The sequence below is a fragment of the Pimephales promelas genome, chromosome 18 (assembly GCF_988280905.1).
Source record: "Pimephales promelas chromosome 18, fPimPro1.hap1.1, whole genome shotgun sequence".
NCBI classification, from domain to species: Eukaryota; Metazoa; Chordata; class Actinopteri; order Cypriniformes; family Leuciscidae; genus Pimephales; species Pimephales promelas.
The window spans coordinates 28,808,902-28,821,450 of NC_142786.1; the positions used below are offsets into that span (position 1 = coordinate 28,808,902).

General features: G+C 37.2%; 1 protein-coding gene across 1 annotated transcript; it reads left to right on the forward strand.

Moving 5' to 3' along the window:
• Window positions 1–1,265: 1,265 nt before the first annotated feature.
• Window positions 1,266–8,443, forward strand: eif3i (eukaryotic translation initiation factor 3, subunit I). The gene is made up of 11 exons (XM_039681152.2): window positions 1,266–1,391; window positions 1,856–1,948; window positions 2,033–2,120; window positions 2,282–2,347; window positions 3,332–3,481; window positions 3,567–3,694; window positions 4,091–4,201; window positions 5,622–5,711; window positions 5,791–5,864; window positions 5,991–6,083; window positions 8,165–8,443. Exons 1-11 carry the CDS (start codon window positions 1,389–1,391, stop codon window positions 8,244–8,246), a joined length of 978 nt encoding a protein of 325 aa, XP_039537086.1. The 5' UTR covers window positions 1,266–1,388; the 3' UTR covers window positions 8,247–8,443.
• Window positions 8,444–12,549: the final 4,106 nt, after the last annotated feature.

Here is a 12,549-nt window from a genome sequence, read left to right on the forward strand (position 1 = left end):
GATTTATTATTAATCACTTTTCAGAGTTCAGAAATGTAGACTTACAGTTAAGATTAATATTGTTTTGAGTTTAAAGTTCATCTAATCTGAACCCACATTTCTTTATGCTTTTGCACACTTGAATTTATCAAATTTATTTTTAACTGAAGTTTACACCATCTTTAAACACCACTAGTTTCTTTCAGATAATATATCCAGCGTTGTAGATGCATTCCTTTAACCCATTCAGTTAACTTCTAGTTAGGTATGTGCACTTAAATGATGTCATTTGATTCAGTGTGTGATTTCAGTTTGGACGGTTTTCATATTTTGTTTTTCAGATACTGATCACATGGCTGTTTGCATTAATGGCTTAATGTGTTTAACATATTAGAAACAAAAACATTTGAACCCCCTGCCCAATTTCATCAGGTTAGCAGATTAAAGAACACTATGCAATTCTAGCTCTGTTCATGTCATCTGTGTTTAGCATGTGAGCAAAGCACTGACATACTGAGTAATGAATGTATGTTTGACACAAAGTGACTTAGTTCTGAGATGTCAGTAAATTTCAGCACTCTTGGGGTTTTGATTACTTTTTTTAATGTGTTTAGTGCATTTACATGATGTAGTTTTGTGCCCTTTCCATTCTGAGTGGAGTACAAAAGTGCTGGTATAGTGTTTAGCCTGAAGTGCGTAAAGTTATCAGTCGGCCATGTAACTCGTCCATATTTCACTCCAGTCAAGGTTACTGAACAGGTCTAGGTTTTCTGTTTGTTAACAGGTATGTGTGTGAAAATCATAATGTTACTGTATTTGATGGTCTTTCATTTGCCAGTCGTGGCACTTGTCATTCCCATTATAGAAGGTACCAAAGATCTGTTGTTTTCTCACTCCCTGTATACATTATTTGCAAATTAAAATACTAAGAAAATTAAAATTGTGTTATTGAATTCATTGCTAAACTGATATGTCACGCGGGTTAACATCAGCCTGTTTAATTAAAATTACGTTTTTTGTTTATTATTATATATTATATAAATTAATATTTAACATTAAGTCAAAATTGGTATTTAGGTTGTGCTATTTTAATAGTATTACTAGTCACTGTTTTTGACCAGTTTCAGTTAATGTTCCGAATACTAATAATAGAAAAAAAAACGAAACATCTTTCAAATTGACCGTTTATAATCATATTTGTGTTATGAAACCAGCGCTATTAGATGTTTCCGGACCGTTAGGATGGTTTATTGTTCAACGGGGACTTATTTTTGTCTGTACAGGAAGTGAAGTCAGTCTTTTCCGTTTTTAACCGGGCGCAGTTGAGCACGCGTACCGCGTACTGTGTTTTTCAACGGCAGATTGAAATATTATTTCGATCATATTCTGCCTATACGAACCCGGCGATAATGGTAAGTATAGGTCTACGTATTGCTCGAGCTATTATGTAAATGTAGACGCACTGGAAGTCTGTTGGACGTTGTTTCTTCATGAGCTAACAGATGCTAAGCTTCAACGTTACATTTGGCCAAATAATCTTCATATGATTGTAAAGTGAAGCTGATGGCTGTATATTATTACTGTAGGTTTGGCTGTATTTAGACATTATGGGGAAGAGCAATAACACTTTAAAGCAAGGCATATAATCAGCCGATTTTCTGATATTTAGAAGAATATCAGTAAACAGACAGTTTCTGACCAGAAACTGTCTGTTTGCTGATATTCTTCTAAATATCAGAAAATTGGCTGAATACATCCAAAAACGGTAAAACTCAACAGTTTAACTCTGGGGGAGTTGTAAAATGAGCCTATTTCCAAAAAAAGTGGAGTATCCCTTTAAATCATGTACACTAAACACGCTTTATGTTTCCTATAGAAACCCATTCTTCTGCAGGGCCATGAGAGGTCCATCACTCAGATCAAATACAACAGAGAGGGGGATCTCTTGTTCTCAGTAGCCAAGGATCCGGTAAGTGATCAACTACAACCACAGCATCACAATTTTTTCAATGCATTTTGTGATTGTTTTTTTACACATACATTGTCGTTTTAGGTTGCAAATGTTTGGTACTCTGTCAATGGAGAAAGGCTCGGCACTTATAATGGACACACTGGTGCCGTCTGGTGTGTGGATGTTGACTGTATCCTTCCTATAATGTTGATGAAATGCTCAACGAATTTCATTGTTATGTTTATGTGTTGTTTTATTGGGACTATTGAGTGTATTTGAATATTTCACCTGCAACATTCTTTCCTACTTGTCATTTGTTTTTGGAGAAATGTTTCTTAACACGTTTCAAAGGGGACACAAAGAACGTCTTGACTGGATCTGCTGATAACAGCTGCAGGCTCTGGGACTGCGAAACAGGTCCGTAGTTTATTACAATATTCAAATACTTATCTGTTTTGTGCTTTTCTTGACACATAACAACATCAAAACAACATGCATGGACAACAGGGATACATGTTTTTTATGTTTAAAAACAAAATCAAAATTGCTACTTTTTAGTATTTAAAAAAAGCTAAACTTTGTCAAGAATTTTAGCCTTTTTTTAAATCGTTATATTTAATTTAAATGTATATATTTTTATACATTTAATATTGTAAAAGTAATTTGCGGTAGCTTCTATTGCTGCTATTATTTGCAAACAAACAATTCTGAATTATCAATGCTTTTTTTTTTCAATCTTCACGCAGTCAAACCACCTAAAGTTTTTTTTTTTTTTTTTTTTTTAACAAAAGGGCAGTTTATTATTATTTAACAAATTAAAATTTTGTCAATTTCAGGCTTTTGGTGTTTTTCCCACACATTTTTTTGGGATTGCTGGCCACAGCCCATTAAATATCCACAATATTAATATTTTAAAATCAAATTGCATTGGCTTGTAATTATTATTATTATTATTATTATTATTGTTAGTTTTATTATACTATTAATAATTCAATTTCAGCATTTTAATGTTAATTTTTTTCCACATTTATTTTACAATTTCCATTCACACTACAATTCATTTTATTTAAAAAATATTAACAGTTTTAAATCACAATCACACTTACAAATTATTATTAACCAATTCAAAATGTTCATAATTTCTGCCTTTTTTTACAGTCTCTTCACCAACTACACATTGAAATTTAAGACCCCACAGAGAATATATATATATATATATAAAAAAAAGCTGTTTTTTTTCCCAAATTAAATTTAACTTCATGTCTTTACTGTATTTGTCTAGTGTTGTAAAGTTGAGCTTCTTTTCACAAACCATGCCAGGAAAACTAATCTGAAATGTCAAAGTAAATGCTATGTTAACAAGCAGTGTCTTGAATGATGTTTGTGTGTTGACTCCCTCAGGAAAGCAGCTGGCTCTTCTGGAGACCAGCTCGGCCGTGAGGACGTGTGGTTTTGACTTCAGTGGGAACATCATAATGTTTTCCACAGACAAGCAGATGGGCTACCAATGCTTTCTCAACTATTTCGACCTCCGAGACCCTCAGCAAATCGGTTAGTATTTTGACCACTGGTGATTTAAAGCAGAACCTGTGATGCTTCCTGTCAGGGGTCTTGATGTTTTGTTTCTCTCCCACAGAGGACAACCAGCCATACATGTCCGTGCCCTGCAGTGAATCAAAGATCACCAGTGCTGTATGGGGTCCGCTGGGAGAGTTTGTGATCGCTGGCCATGAAAATGGAGAAATTAACCAGTTCAGTGCTAAGGTTTGTGTCTATTGTTTCTTTAACACTACTTTTTAAAAGTTTGGGGTCAGTAAGATATTTATGTTTTTTTTGTTTTGTTTTTTAAATAAAAAAAAAAAGACTGCGAAAGGATCATTTGCTGTCACACGAATAAATTAAATTTTTAAAATAGATTAAAACATAAAAGCGTTATTGAATTTTTTTTTGTTAATAATATTTCACAATATTTCTGTTTTTGTTGTGTTTTTGATCATTTAAATGCTGCCTTGGTGAGAATAAAAGACTTCAAAAACACACAAAACAATTACCAACCTCAGACTTTTGAACACATGTATACTCCGTGAAGGTGTATACTCCGTCACGTCTTCATAATGCCCATGATGAGATGATAGTTGTCTAATGTATGTGATTCTTTAGTCAGGAGAGATTCTGAAGAAGGCAAAGGAACACACCAAACAAATCAATGACATCCAGTCATCTGTGGATCTCACGATGGTCATCACTGCCTCCAAAGACTGTACTGCCAAGGTTTGTGTTGGAAACTAAATCATAAACTCTGGCAGAAATGTATGCAGGTAAAAGAGTAGCAATACTTGAGAGCACGTAGATGTGAATTTGAGAACTTGTACAAAAAATATTTGTACGTGAACACACAGCTTCGATGTGAAAACCTGTAAAATAAAAATCTGAACTTGAACGCTGAGATTTGCACTTGCAGACAATAGTCATAAACCTGTATTCTGAATCTGAAGCTGCAGACAAGCAGTCACAAATGTGTAAAATGCCATTCACAAAGATACAACGACAGACACAAACTTGCAATACAAATTTGCACTTCTTCTAATATAAAAAATCGCAGTACAACCTGCGATGTTCAAAGGAGCCGTTTTATTGGTTGGCGCCTAGCCAATGAAATGGGAATTCTATTGAACGAGATGATGTTACGAAACCCGCCTCCTCGTGGATGTTCTGAAACGCTAACATGGCTTAATGCATATTAGACTGATTTAAAGAAATGATGAATGATATTATTAAACTTAGAAAACACCATACTAATAATGCATACCACAGAAAAGTAGATGAACACAGAATTTGACGTAAGAAAACAAATGTGTGTATAACGAATACTTAAAAACTGTTGGTCCATTGAGCCTCATTGAGCTTTTTCTTGGTTTTCAATGAGAGGGAAATGCTTAACGTACAATTAAACGAGTTGCATCCATATTCTGCTCGATTGCATTTCTGTATGCTTTATTTGTGGTGTTTCCTGAGTTTGGTCTTTTAATACCGCTGTCTTAATTTAACATGTTGCATTCATATTCTCCGTTCATCTGTTTTTCTGTAGTATGCATGTATTAGTAATGGTATGGTGTTTTAAATCAGTCTAATATGCATTAAGCCATGTTAGCGTTTCAGAACGTCCACGAGGAGGCGGGTTTCGTGACATCTTAGCGTTCAATAGAAGTCCCATTTCATTGGCTAGCCGCCAACCAATAAAACGGCTCCTTTGAACACCCCCGCTCTCGCCGCTACTGAGTTACAAGTGCACAAGTTAGTTTTGCATCTCGTATATCGTGAAAAGAATAGCAAAGGTCAAGGCGCGAAATTTGAAGTTACAAGTGAGTAATTGAGGTTGTATTGTGAATGTAAGAATAAATGCAAATATATTTTAGATGTTTGTGACTGTCATTGTATTTTTGTGAATGGCATTTTACACATTTGTGACTGCTTGTCTGCAGCTTCATATTCAGAATACAGGTTTGTGACTATTGTCTGCAAGTGCAAATTTCAACATTCAACTTCAGATTTTTATTATACAAGTTTAAATGTTCACATACAAGCGTCCTCAAATTCACATCTACGTGCTCTCGAGTATTGCTACTCTTTTACCTTCATAGAAATGAATCCTGGTTATTTTGACTCACATACCGCTTCCTTCATTGTTCAGTTGTTTGACTCCGCAACCCTCGATCACATCAAAACCTTCAAAACAGAGCGACCTGTTAACTCCTCAGCCATCTCGCCCATCATGGATCACGTAAGTCTCTGAAATGCACTGAACTTGCGTGTTTTTCGTGTAAACGTTGTTAATAGCAGAGATGTTATGTGTTGCTCAGGTGGTGATGGGAGGTGGTCAGGAGGCCATGGAAGTCACAACCACCTCCACTAGGATCGGCAAATTCGAGGCCAGGTTAGTGTTTAATTTGAATGTGATTTCCAGGGTTGGTAAAAAAACAAACAAAAAAAAAACTTGCAATCATGAAAGTGTAATTGTTTTAAAAAAAAATCCTTATCCTGTACTGCCACTCTCTCCTAGGTTTTTCCATGCGGCTTATGAAGAGGAGTTTGGGCGTGTGAAGGGACACTTTGGCCCCATCAACTGTGTGGCATTTCACCCAGATGGGAAAAGGTTCATACTCAACTTTTCAATGTGTGCAGTTAAAGTGCCCCTATCATGTGTTTTTGAGAGATTACCTTTCATGTAGTGATTTATGCAGCCGTTTGTGAATGTAAAGGGTCTGCAAAGTTTCGACATCAAAGTGCAGCATCAAACAAATCGAGTTATTGTCTCCTGAAAGAAAGAACCGATTCTGAACTTCCTGAAACAAGTCGTCAGTAATTCCAGGCTCACTTCCTGCACGAACCTACGTAGGTTCGTAACAGATTTGCATAATGAATGTGCTCTTTATTGGCTGTCCATGAACAACGTTTTCTTTGACCCGTGCTCAAACACTGTAGTTGTAGCTGAAGCCTGGCAGAGATTGATTTGTGATGCTGTTTTCTGCGCTGCGAGAACAAATCCACTTTACATACATTTCGGACGGAGGATTCGGGTTGGAATTGACACGGTAAAACTGATGTCATCTTTACTGTTTGTATCAGTTCGTATACAGGTGTTGAGGAAGCCTCTGGAACTGAAGTTCATATGCTATTCAAATGCTGATGGCCGTTTTGTTTCAATACGCGCTGTTATCAGTAGACCAATCACTACAGACTGGGCCATCTGACCAATCAGAGCAGAGTTGGCTGTCAGAAAGGAGGGGTTTATAGATACCGAATACTTTTTTTGAATGGTTTCAGACGCTGAAGAAAAAAAATGAATGCTGCAAAGTATATTACGAGAATTTTTTTTTATTTTTTTACCTTGCGTGCAAGTAAACTAAATTAGAAATCTTTAAAATAGCATGATGGGGGCACTTTAAAGTTTTGATAATACTTTACAATACAGTTCCATTTGTTAACGTTAGTTGGGGATGATGTTAACATTAACTAGGAGCAATATATTTTTCCAGCATTTATTAATTTTTGTTAATGTTAGTTAATAAAATAAAATGTGTATGTTGATTCACAGTGCATTAATGCTAACAAACAACTTTTAATTAAAAAAAATTAATAGTAAGGGGAATGATTAATAGCATTCCAAAAATAAAGGTTTGAATAAAATAAATATTTGCATGTATATACTGTATATATATTTATACATTATTTATATTATATACAAATAAATAAAAGTCCTAAATATATACATGCATGTGTGTATTTATATATACTAAATAATTATACAGTACACACGCATATTATTATGTAAACACAAACTTTTATTTTGCATGTGATTAATTGATGCCCAGCACTGAAATTAACATTTAACTAAGAATTAATAAATGTTGTAAAATATATTGCTCCAATTTACTCACCCCCTTGTCATCCCACGTTTTTCTTTCTTCAGTCAAAAGGAAATTAAGGTTTTTGATGAAAACATTCCAGGATTTTTCTCCATTATAATGGACTTCAATGGGAACCAAATGGTTCAAGGTCCAAAGACACTTTCAGTACAAATTGCAAACTGTTCAAAGGGCTTTAAACGATTCCAGACGATGAATAAGGTTGTTATCAAGTGAAATGATCGCTCATTTAAAGTTTTATAAGCTCAAATGCTCGCTTTGCTCTGTTCTGTGATGCACATTCGTGACTCGCCTGTTCGAACTGGTTTGTCAAAATGAACAAATCTTTTTTTCGTGTCATTTGGTTAATTCAACGAACGATTCAGAAAAAGATTAGTTTATTTTGATGAACAAGTTCGAACAGGAGAGTCACGAACGCGCATTTTTGCAGCGTTCACAGTGCAGTTTGCACTGAAGCTGTCTTTTGGACCTTGAACCGTTTGGTTCCCACTGAAGTGCATTATGTGGAGAAAAATTCTGAATGTTTTCATCAAAAACCTTAATTTCTTCTCGACTGAAGAAAGAAAGACATGGACATCTTGGATGACATGGGAGTAAATTATCAGCAAAAGTTTTCTTAAAAGTGAACTACTGCTTTAATGATACCTCATGTCAACTAATGCTAACAAATGAAACTTTATTGTAAAGTTGACTAAAATTTCTTAGAACAGTTTTTCTGAGCTGCTTTCATAATGTTTTATCCTTCATTGCTATCCTTAATTATTTTCTTGTACAAGTTAAAGATTTCACTTCCTTCTTCCACCCACAGTTATAGCAGTGGAGGAGAGGATGGTTACGTCAGAATTCATTACTTTGATCCCCATTATTTTGATTTTGAGCTTGAGGCGTAATAACCAGTGATCGCCTGCATTCCCTACATCCAAGACAGACCACCATTTGGACACACCGGTAACACCTGATCTACTACACAAGGCCAGACATGGAGTTTTATACGGCCACCCTCATACAAATATTGCATTTAAAGCATTTGATGCAACGTGTATTTAAAGAATTTAGCATTCTGAATAAACTGGGTTTGAGATATAAAGTGGCCTGTTTTATTGCATCACTGTTTTGTTTTAAAGTAAAATAGTGTTGGGTATCATGAACTAACAACAAAATGGTTTTTCGCCTGCATTAATTTGGGTTAATTGTACTGTTGTTTATTAAACACGTTAACAGGGTTAGGGGTGTATGTTAAACTGGCCAAATCATTTGATTTAGGACATTGAGACTTGACTGTTTTAGAACCTTTCAAACTAAGGGGTGTTAGTTCGGAAAAAATACGCCACCAGTATCTAATAGTTTTACAGTTTTTCTAAATTGCTAAAACATATTTCTTGAAACTATCTCTCACTTTCTCAAAACCTTAAACACAAAACCAAATTTTTAAACCACATTCATAACTCTGACTGTTATGGCAACATCAAACAATGCTTTCAGGTCATATACACGAGTCAATATAATAAACATTTCAGATCATTTGTTAGACACGACATCAAGAAATGGAGAACACTGAATCCAAAGCATGTAATTACAGAAAAAAGTATCTAGACCCTTCCAGAGCTGAGATATGTTAAGGATGTATAGGCCAAACCAGGTGTTATCAGAATCCCGATATTGACACGGATCCATCACAACATGTCTTCATATTAGGGACTGAAGTGAGTGTTGGCAGTCAGGTGCTGGAGGAGTGGAGGACCGGATGTGAAGAGGACACAATCAGCGCCAACACGCACTCATCCACATAAACACTGCTGGGCTTATTGCACACAGCACTGATCTGGCACTGCACTACTGTGTACTTGACCAGACAGCAGGTGCACACACACACACACCACCGTCAGTGTGTGAATCTCAACAAAACCAGATCCTGGTCACACTTCACCCCAAAATATGAAGCAGGAAATATAAAGACTTAGACCAGAGTGCAAAAATGGAGGCTCTAGACCCTTCCAGAGCTGAGATATTTATAATGGCATAAATGCTACGTGGGATCTCAATATCTCAGCTCTGGAAGGGGCTAGAGCCTCCATTTTTATACTCAAGTCTAAGTCTCATGGCCATCTATCGGAATCCAGAGTTTTGTGAAGATTGGTGAAACTTAATTTCTTGCCTCAAAAAAAAATGAAAGGTGTACCACTGTCGTTTTTTTTTTTTGTTTTTTTTTTGGTCAAAATTGAGTTTCTCTGATATTCTTGAAACTCTGGATTCTCTGATGGAGGGCTATGAGACTTAGACCTGAGTGCAAAATGGAGGCTCTAGACCCTTCCAGAGCTGAGAGATATTGAGATATTTATAATGGCATAAATGCTACGTGGGATCTCAATATCTAGGCTCTGGAAGGGTCTAGAGCCTCCATTTTTGCACTCAAGTCTAAGTCTCATGGCCCTCTATCAGAATCCAGAGTTTTGAGAAGATTGGAGAAACTTAATTTCTCGCCTCAAAAAAAAAACGAAAGGGGTACCACTATCGGTTTTTTTTTTTGGTCGAAATTTTGAGTTTCTCTGATCTTCTTTAAACTCTGGATTCTGATAGAGGGCCACGAGGCTTAGACATGAGTGCAAAAATGGAGGCTCTAGACCCTTCCAGAGCTGAGATATGTTAAAGGATGTATAGGCCAAACCAGGTGTTATCAGAATCCCGATATTGACACGGATCCATCACAACATGTCTTCATATTAGGGACTGAAGTGAGTGTTGGCAGTCAGGTGCTGGAGGAGTGGAGGACCGGATGTGAAGAGGACACAATCAGCGCCAACACGCACTCATCCACATAAACACTGCTGGGCTTATTGCACACAGCACTGATCTGGCACTGCACTACTGTGTACTTGACCAGACAGCAGGTGCACACACACACACACCACCGTCAGTGTGTGAATCTCAACAAAACCAGATCCTGGTCACACTTCACCCCAAAATATGAAGCAGGAAATATAAAGACTTAGACCAGAGTGCAAAAATGGAGGCTCTAGACCCTTCCAGAGCTGAGATATTGAGATATTTATAATGGCATAAATGCTACGTGGGATCTCAATATCTCAGCTCTGGAAGGGGCTAGAGCCTCCATTTTTATACTCAAGTCTAAGTCTCATGGCCATCTATCGGAATCCAGAGTTTTGTGAAGATTGGTGAAACTTAATTTCTTGCCTCAAAAAAAAATGAAAGGTGTACCACTGTCGTTTTTTTTTTTTGTTTTTTTTTTGGTCAAAATTGAGTTTCTCTGATATTCTTGAAACTCTGGATTCTCTGATGGAGGGCTATGAGACTTAGACCTGAGTGCAAAATGGAGGCTCTAGACCCTTCCAGAGCTGAGAGATATTGAGATATTTATAATGGCATAAATGCTACGTGGGATCTCAATATCTAGGCTCTGGAAGGGTCTAGAGCCTCCATTTTTGCACTCAAGTCTAAGTCTCATGGCCCTCTATCAGAATCCAGAGTTTTGAGAAGATTGGAGAAACTTAATTTCTCGCCTCAAAAAAAAAACGAAAGGGGTACCACTATCGGTTTTTTTTTTTTGGTCGAAATTTTGAGTTTCTCTGATCTTCTTGAAATTCTGGATTCTGATAGAGGGCCACGAGGCTTAGACATGAGTGCAAAAATGGAGGCTCTAGACCCTTCCAGAGCTGAGATATGTTAAAGGATGTATAGGCCAAACCAGGTGTTATCAGAATCCCGATATTGACACGGATCCATCACAACATGTCTTCATATTAGGGACTGAAGTAAGTGTTGGCAGTCAGGTGCTGGAGGAGTGGAGGAACGGATGTGAAGAGGACACAATCAGCGCCAACACACACTCATCCACATAAACACTGCTGGGCTTATTGCACACAGCACTGATCTGGCACTGCACTACTGTGTACTTGACCAGACAGCAGGTGCACACACACACACACCACCGTCAGTGTGTGAATCTCAACAAAACCAGATCCTGGTCACACTTCACCCCAAACTATAAAGCAGGAAATATAAAGACTTAGACCTGAGTGCAAAAATTGAGGCTCTAGACCCTTCCAGAGCTGAGATATTGAGATATTTATAATGGCATAAATGCTATGTGGGATCTCAACATCTCAGCTCTGGAAGGGTCTAGAGCCTTCATTTTTGCACTCAGGTCTAAGTCTCATGGCCCTCTATCAGAATCCAGAGTTTTTGGAAGATTGGAGAAACTTAATTTTTCGCCCGAAAAAAAAAAAAAACGTAAGGGGTACCACTGTCGTTTTTTTTTTCGGGCCTAATTTTTGAGTTTCGATATCTCAGCTCTGGAAGGGGCTAGAGCCTCCATTTTTGCACTCAGGTGTAAGTCTCATGGCCCTCAATCAGAAACCAGAGTTTTGGGAAGATTGGAGAAACTTAATTTTTCGCCCGAAAAAAAAAAACGTAAGGGGTACCACTGTCGTTTTTTTTTTCGGGCCGAATTTTTGAGTTTCGATATCTCAGCTCTGGAAGGTCCTAGAGCCTCAATTTTTGCACTCAGGTCTAAGTCTCGTGGCCCTCTATCAGAATCCAGAGTTTTGGGAAGATTGGAGAAACTTAATTTTTCGCCGGAAAAAAAAAAAACGTAAGGGGTACCACTGTCGTTTTTTTTTCGGGCAGAATTTTTGAGTTTCGATATCTCAGCTCTGGAAGGGGCTAGAGCCTCCATTTTTGCACTCAGGTCTAAGTCTCGTGGCCCTCTATCAGAATCCAGAGTTTTGGGAAGATTGGAGAAACTTAATTTTTCGCCCGAAAAAAAAAAACGTAAGGGGTACCACTGTCGTTTTTTTTTTCGGGCCGAATTTTTGAGTTTCGATATCTCAGCTCTGGAAGGTCCTAGAGCCTCCATTTTTGCACTCAGGTCTAAGTCTCGTTGCCCTCTATCAGAATCCAGAGTTTTGGGAAGATTGGAGAAACTTAATTTTTCGCCCGAAAAAAAAAAAAAACGTAAGGGGTACCACTGTCGTTTTTTTTTTCGGGCCTAATTTTTGAGTTTCGATATCTCAGCTCTGGAAGGGGCTAGAGCCTCCATTTTTGCACTCAGGTGTAAGTCTCATGGCCCTCAATCAGAAACCAGAGTTTTGGGAAGATTGGAGAAACTTAATTTTTCGCCCGAAAAAAAAAAACGTAAGGGGTACCACTGTCGTTTTTTTTTTCGGGCCGAATTTT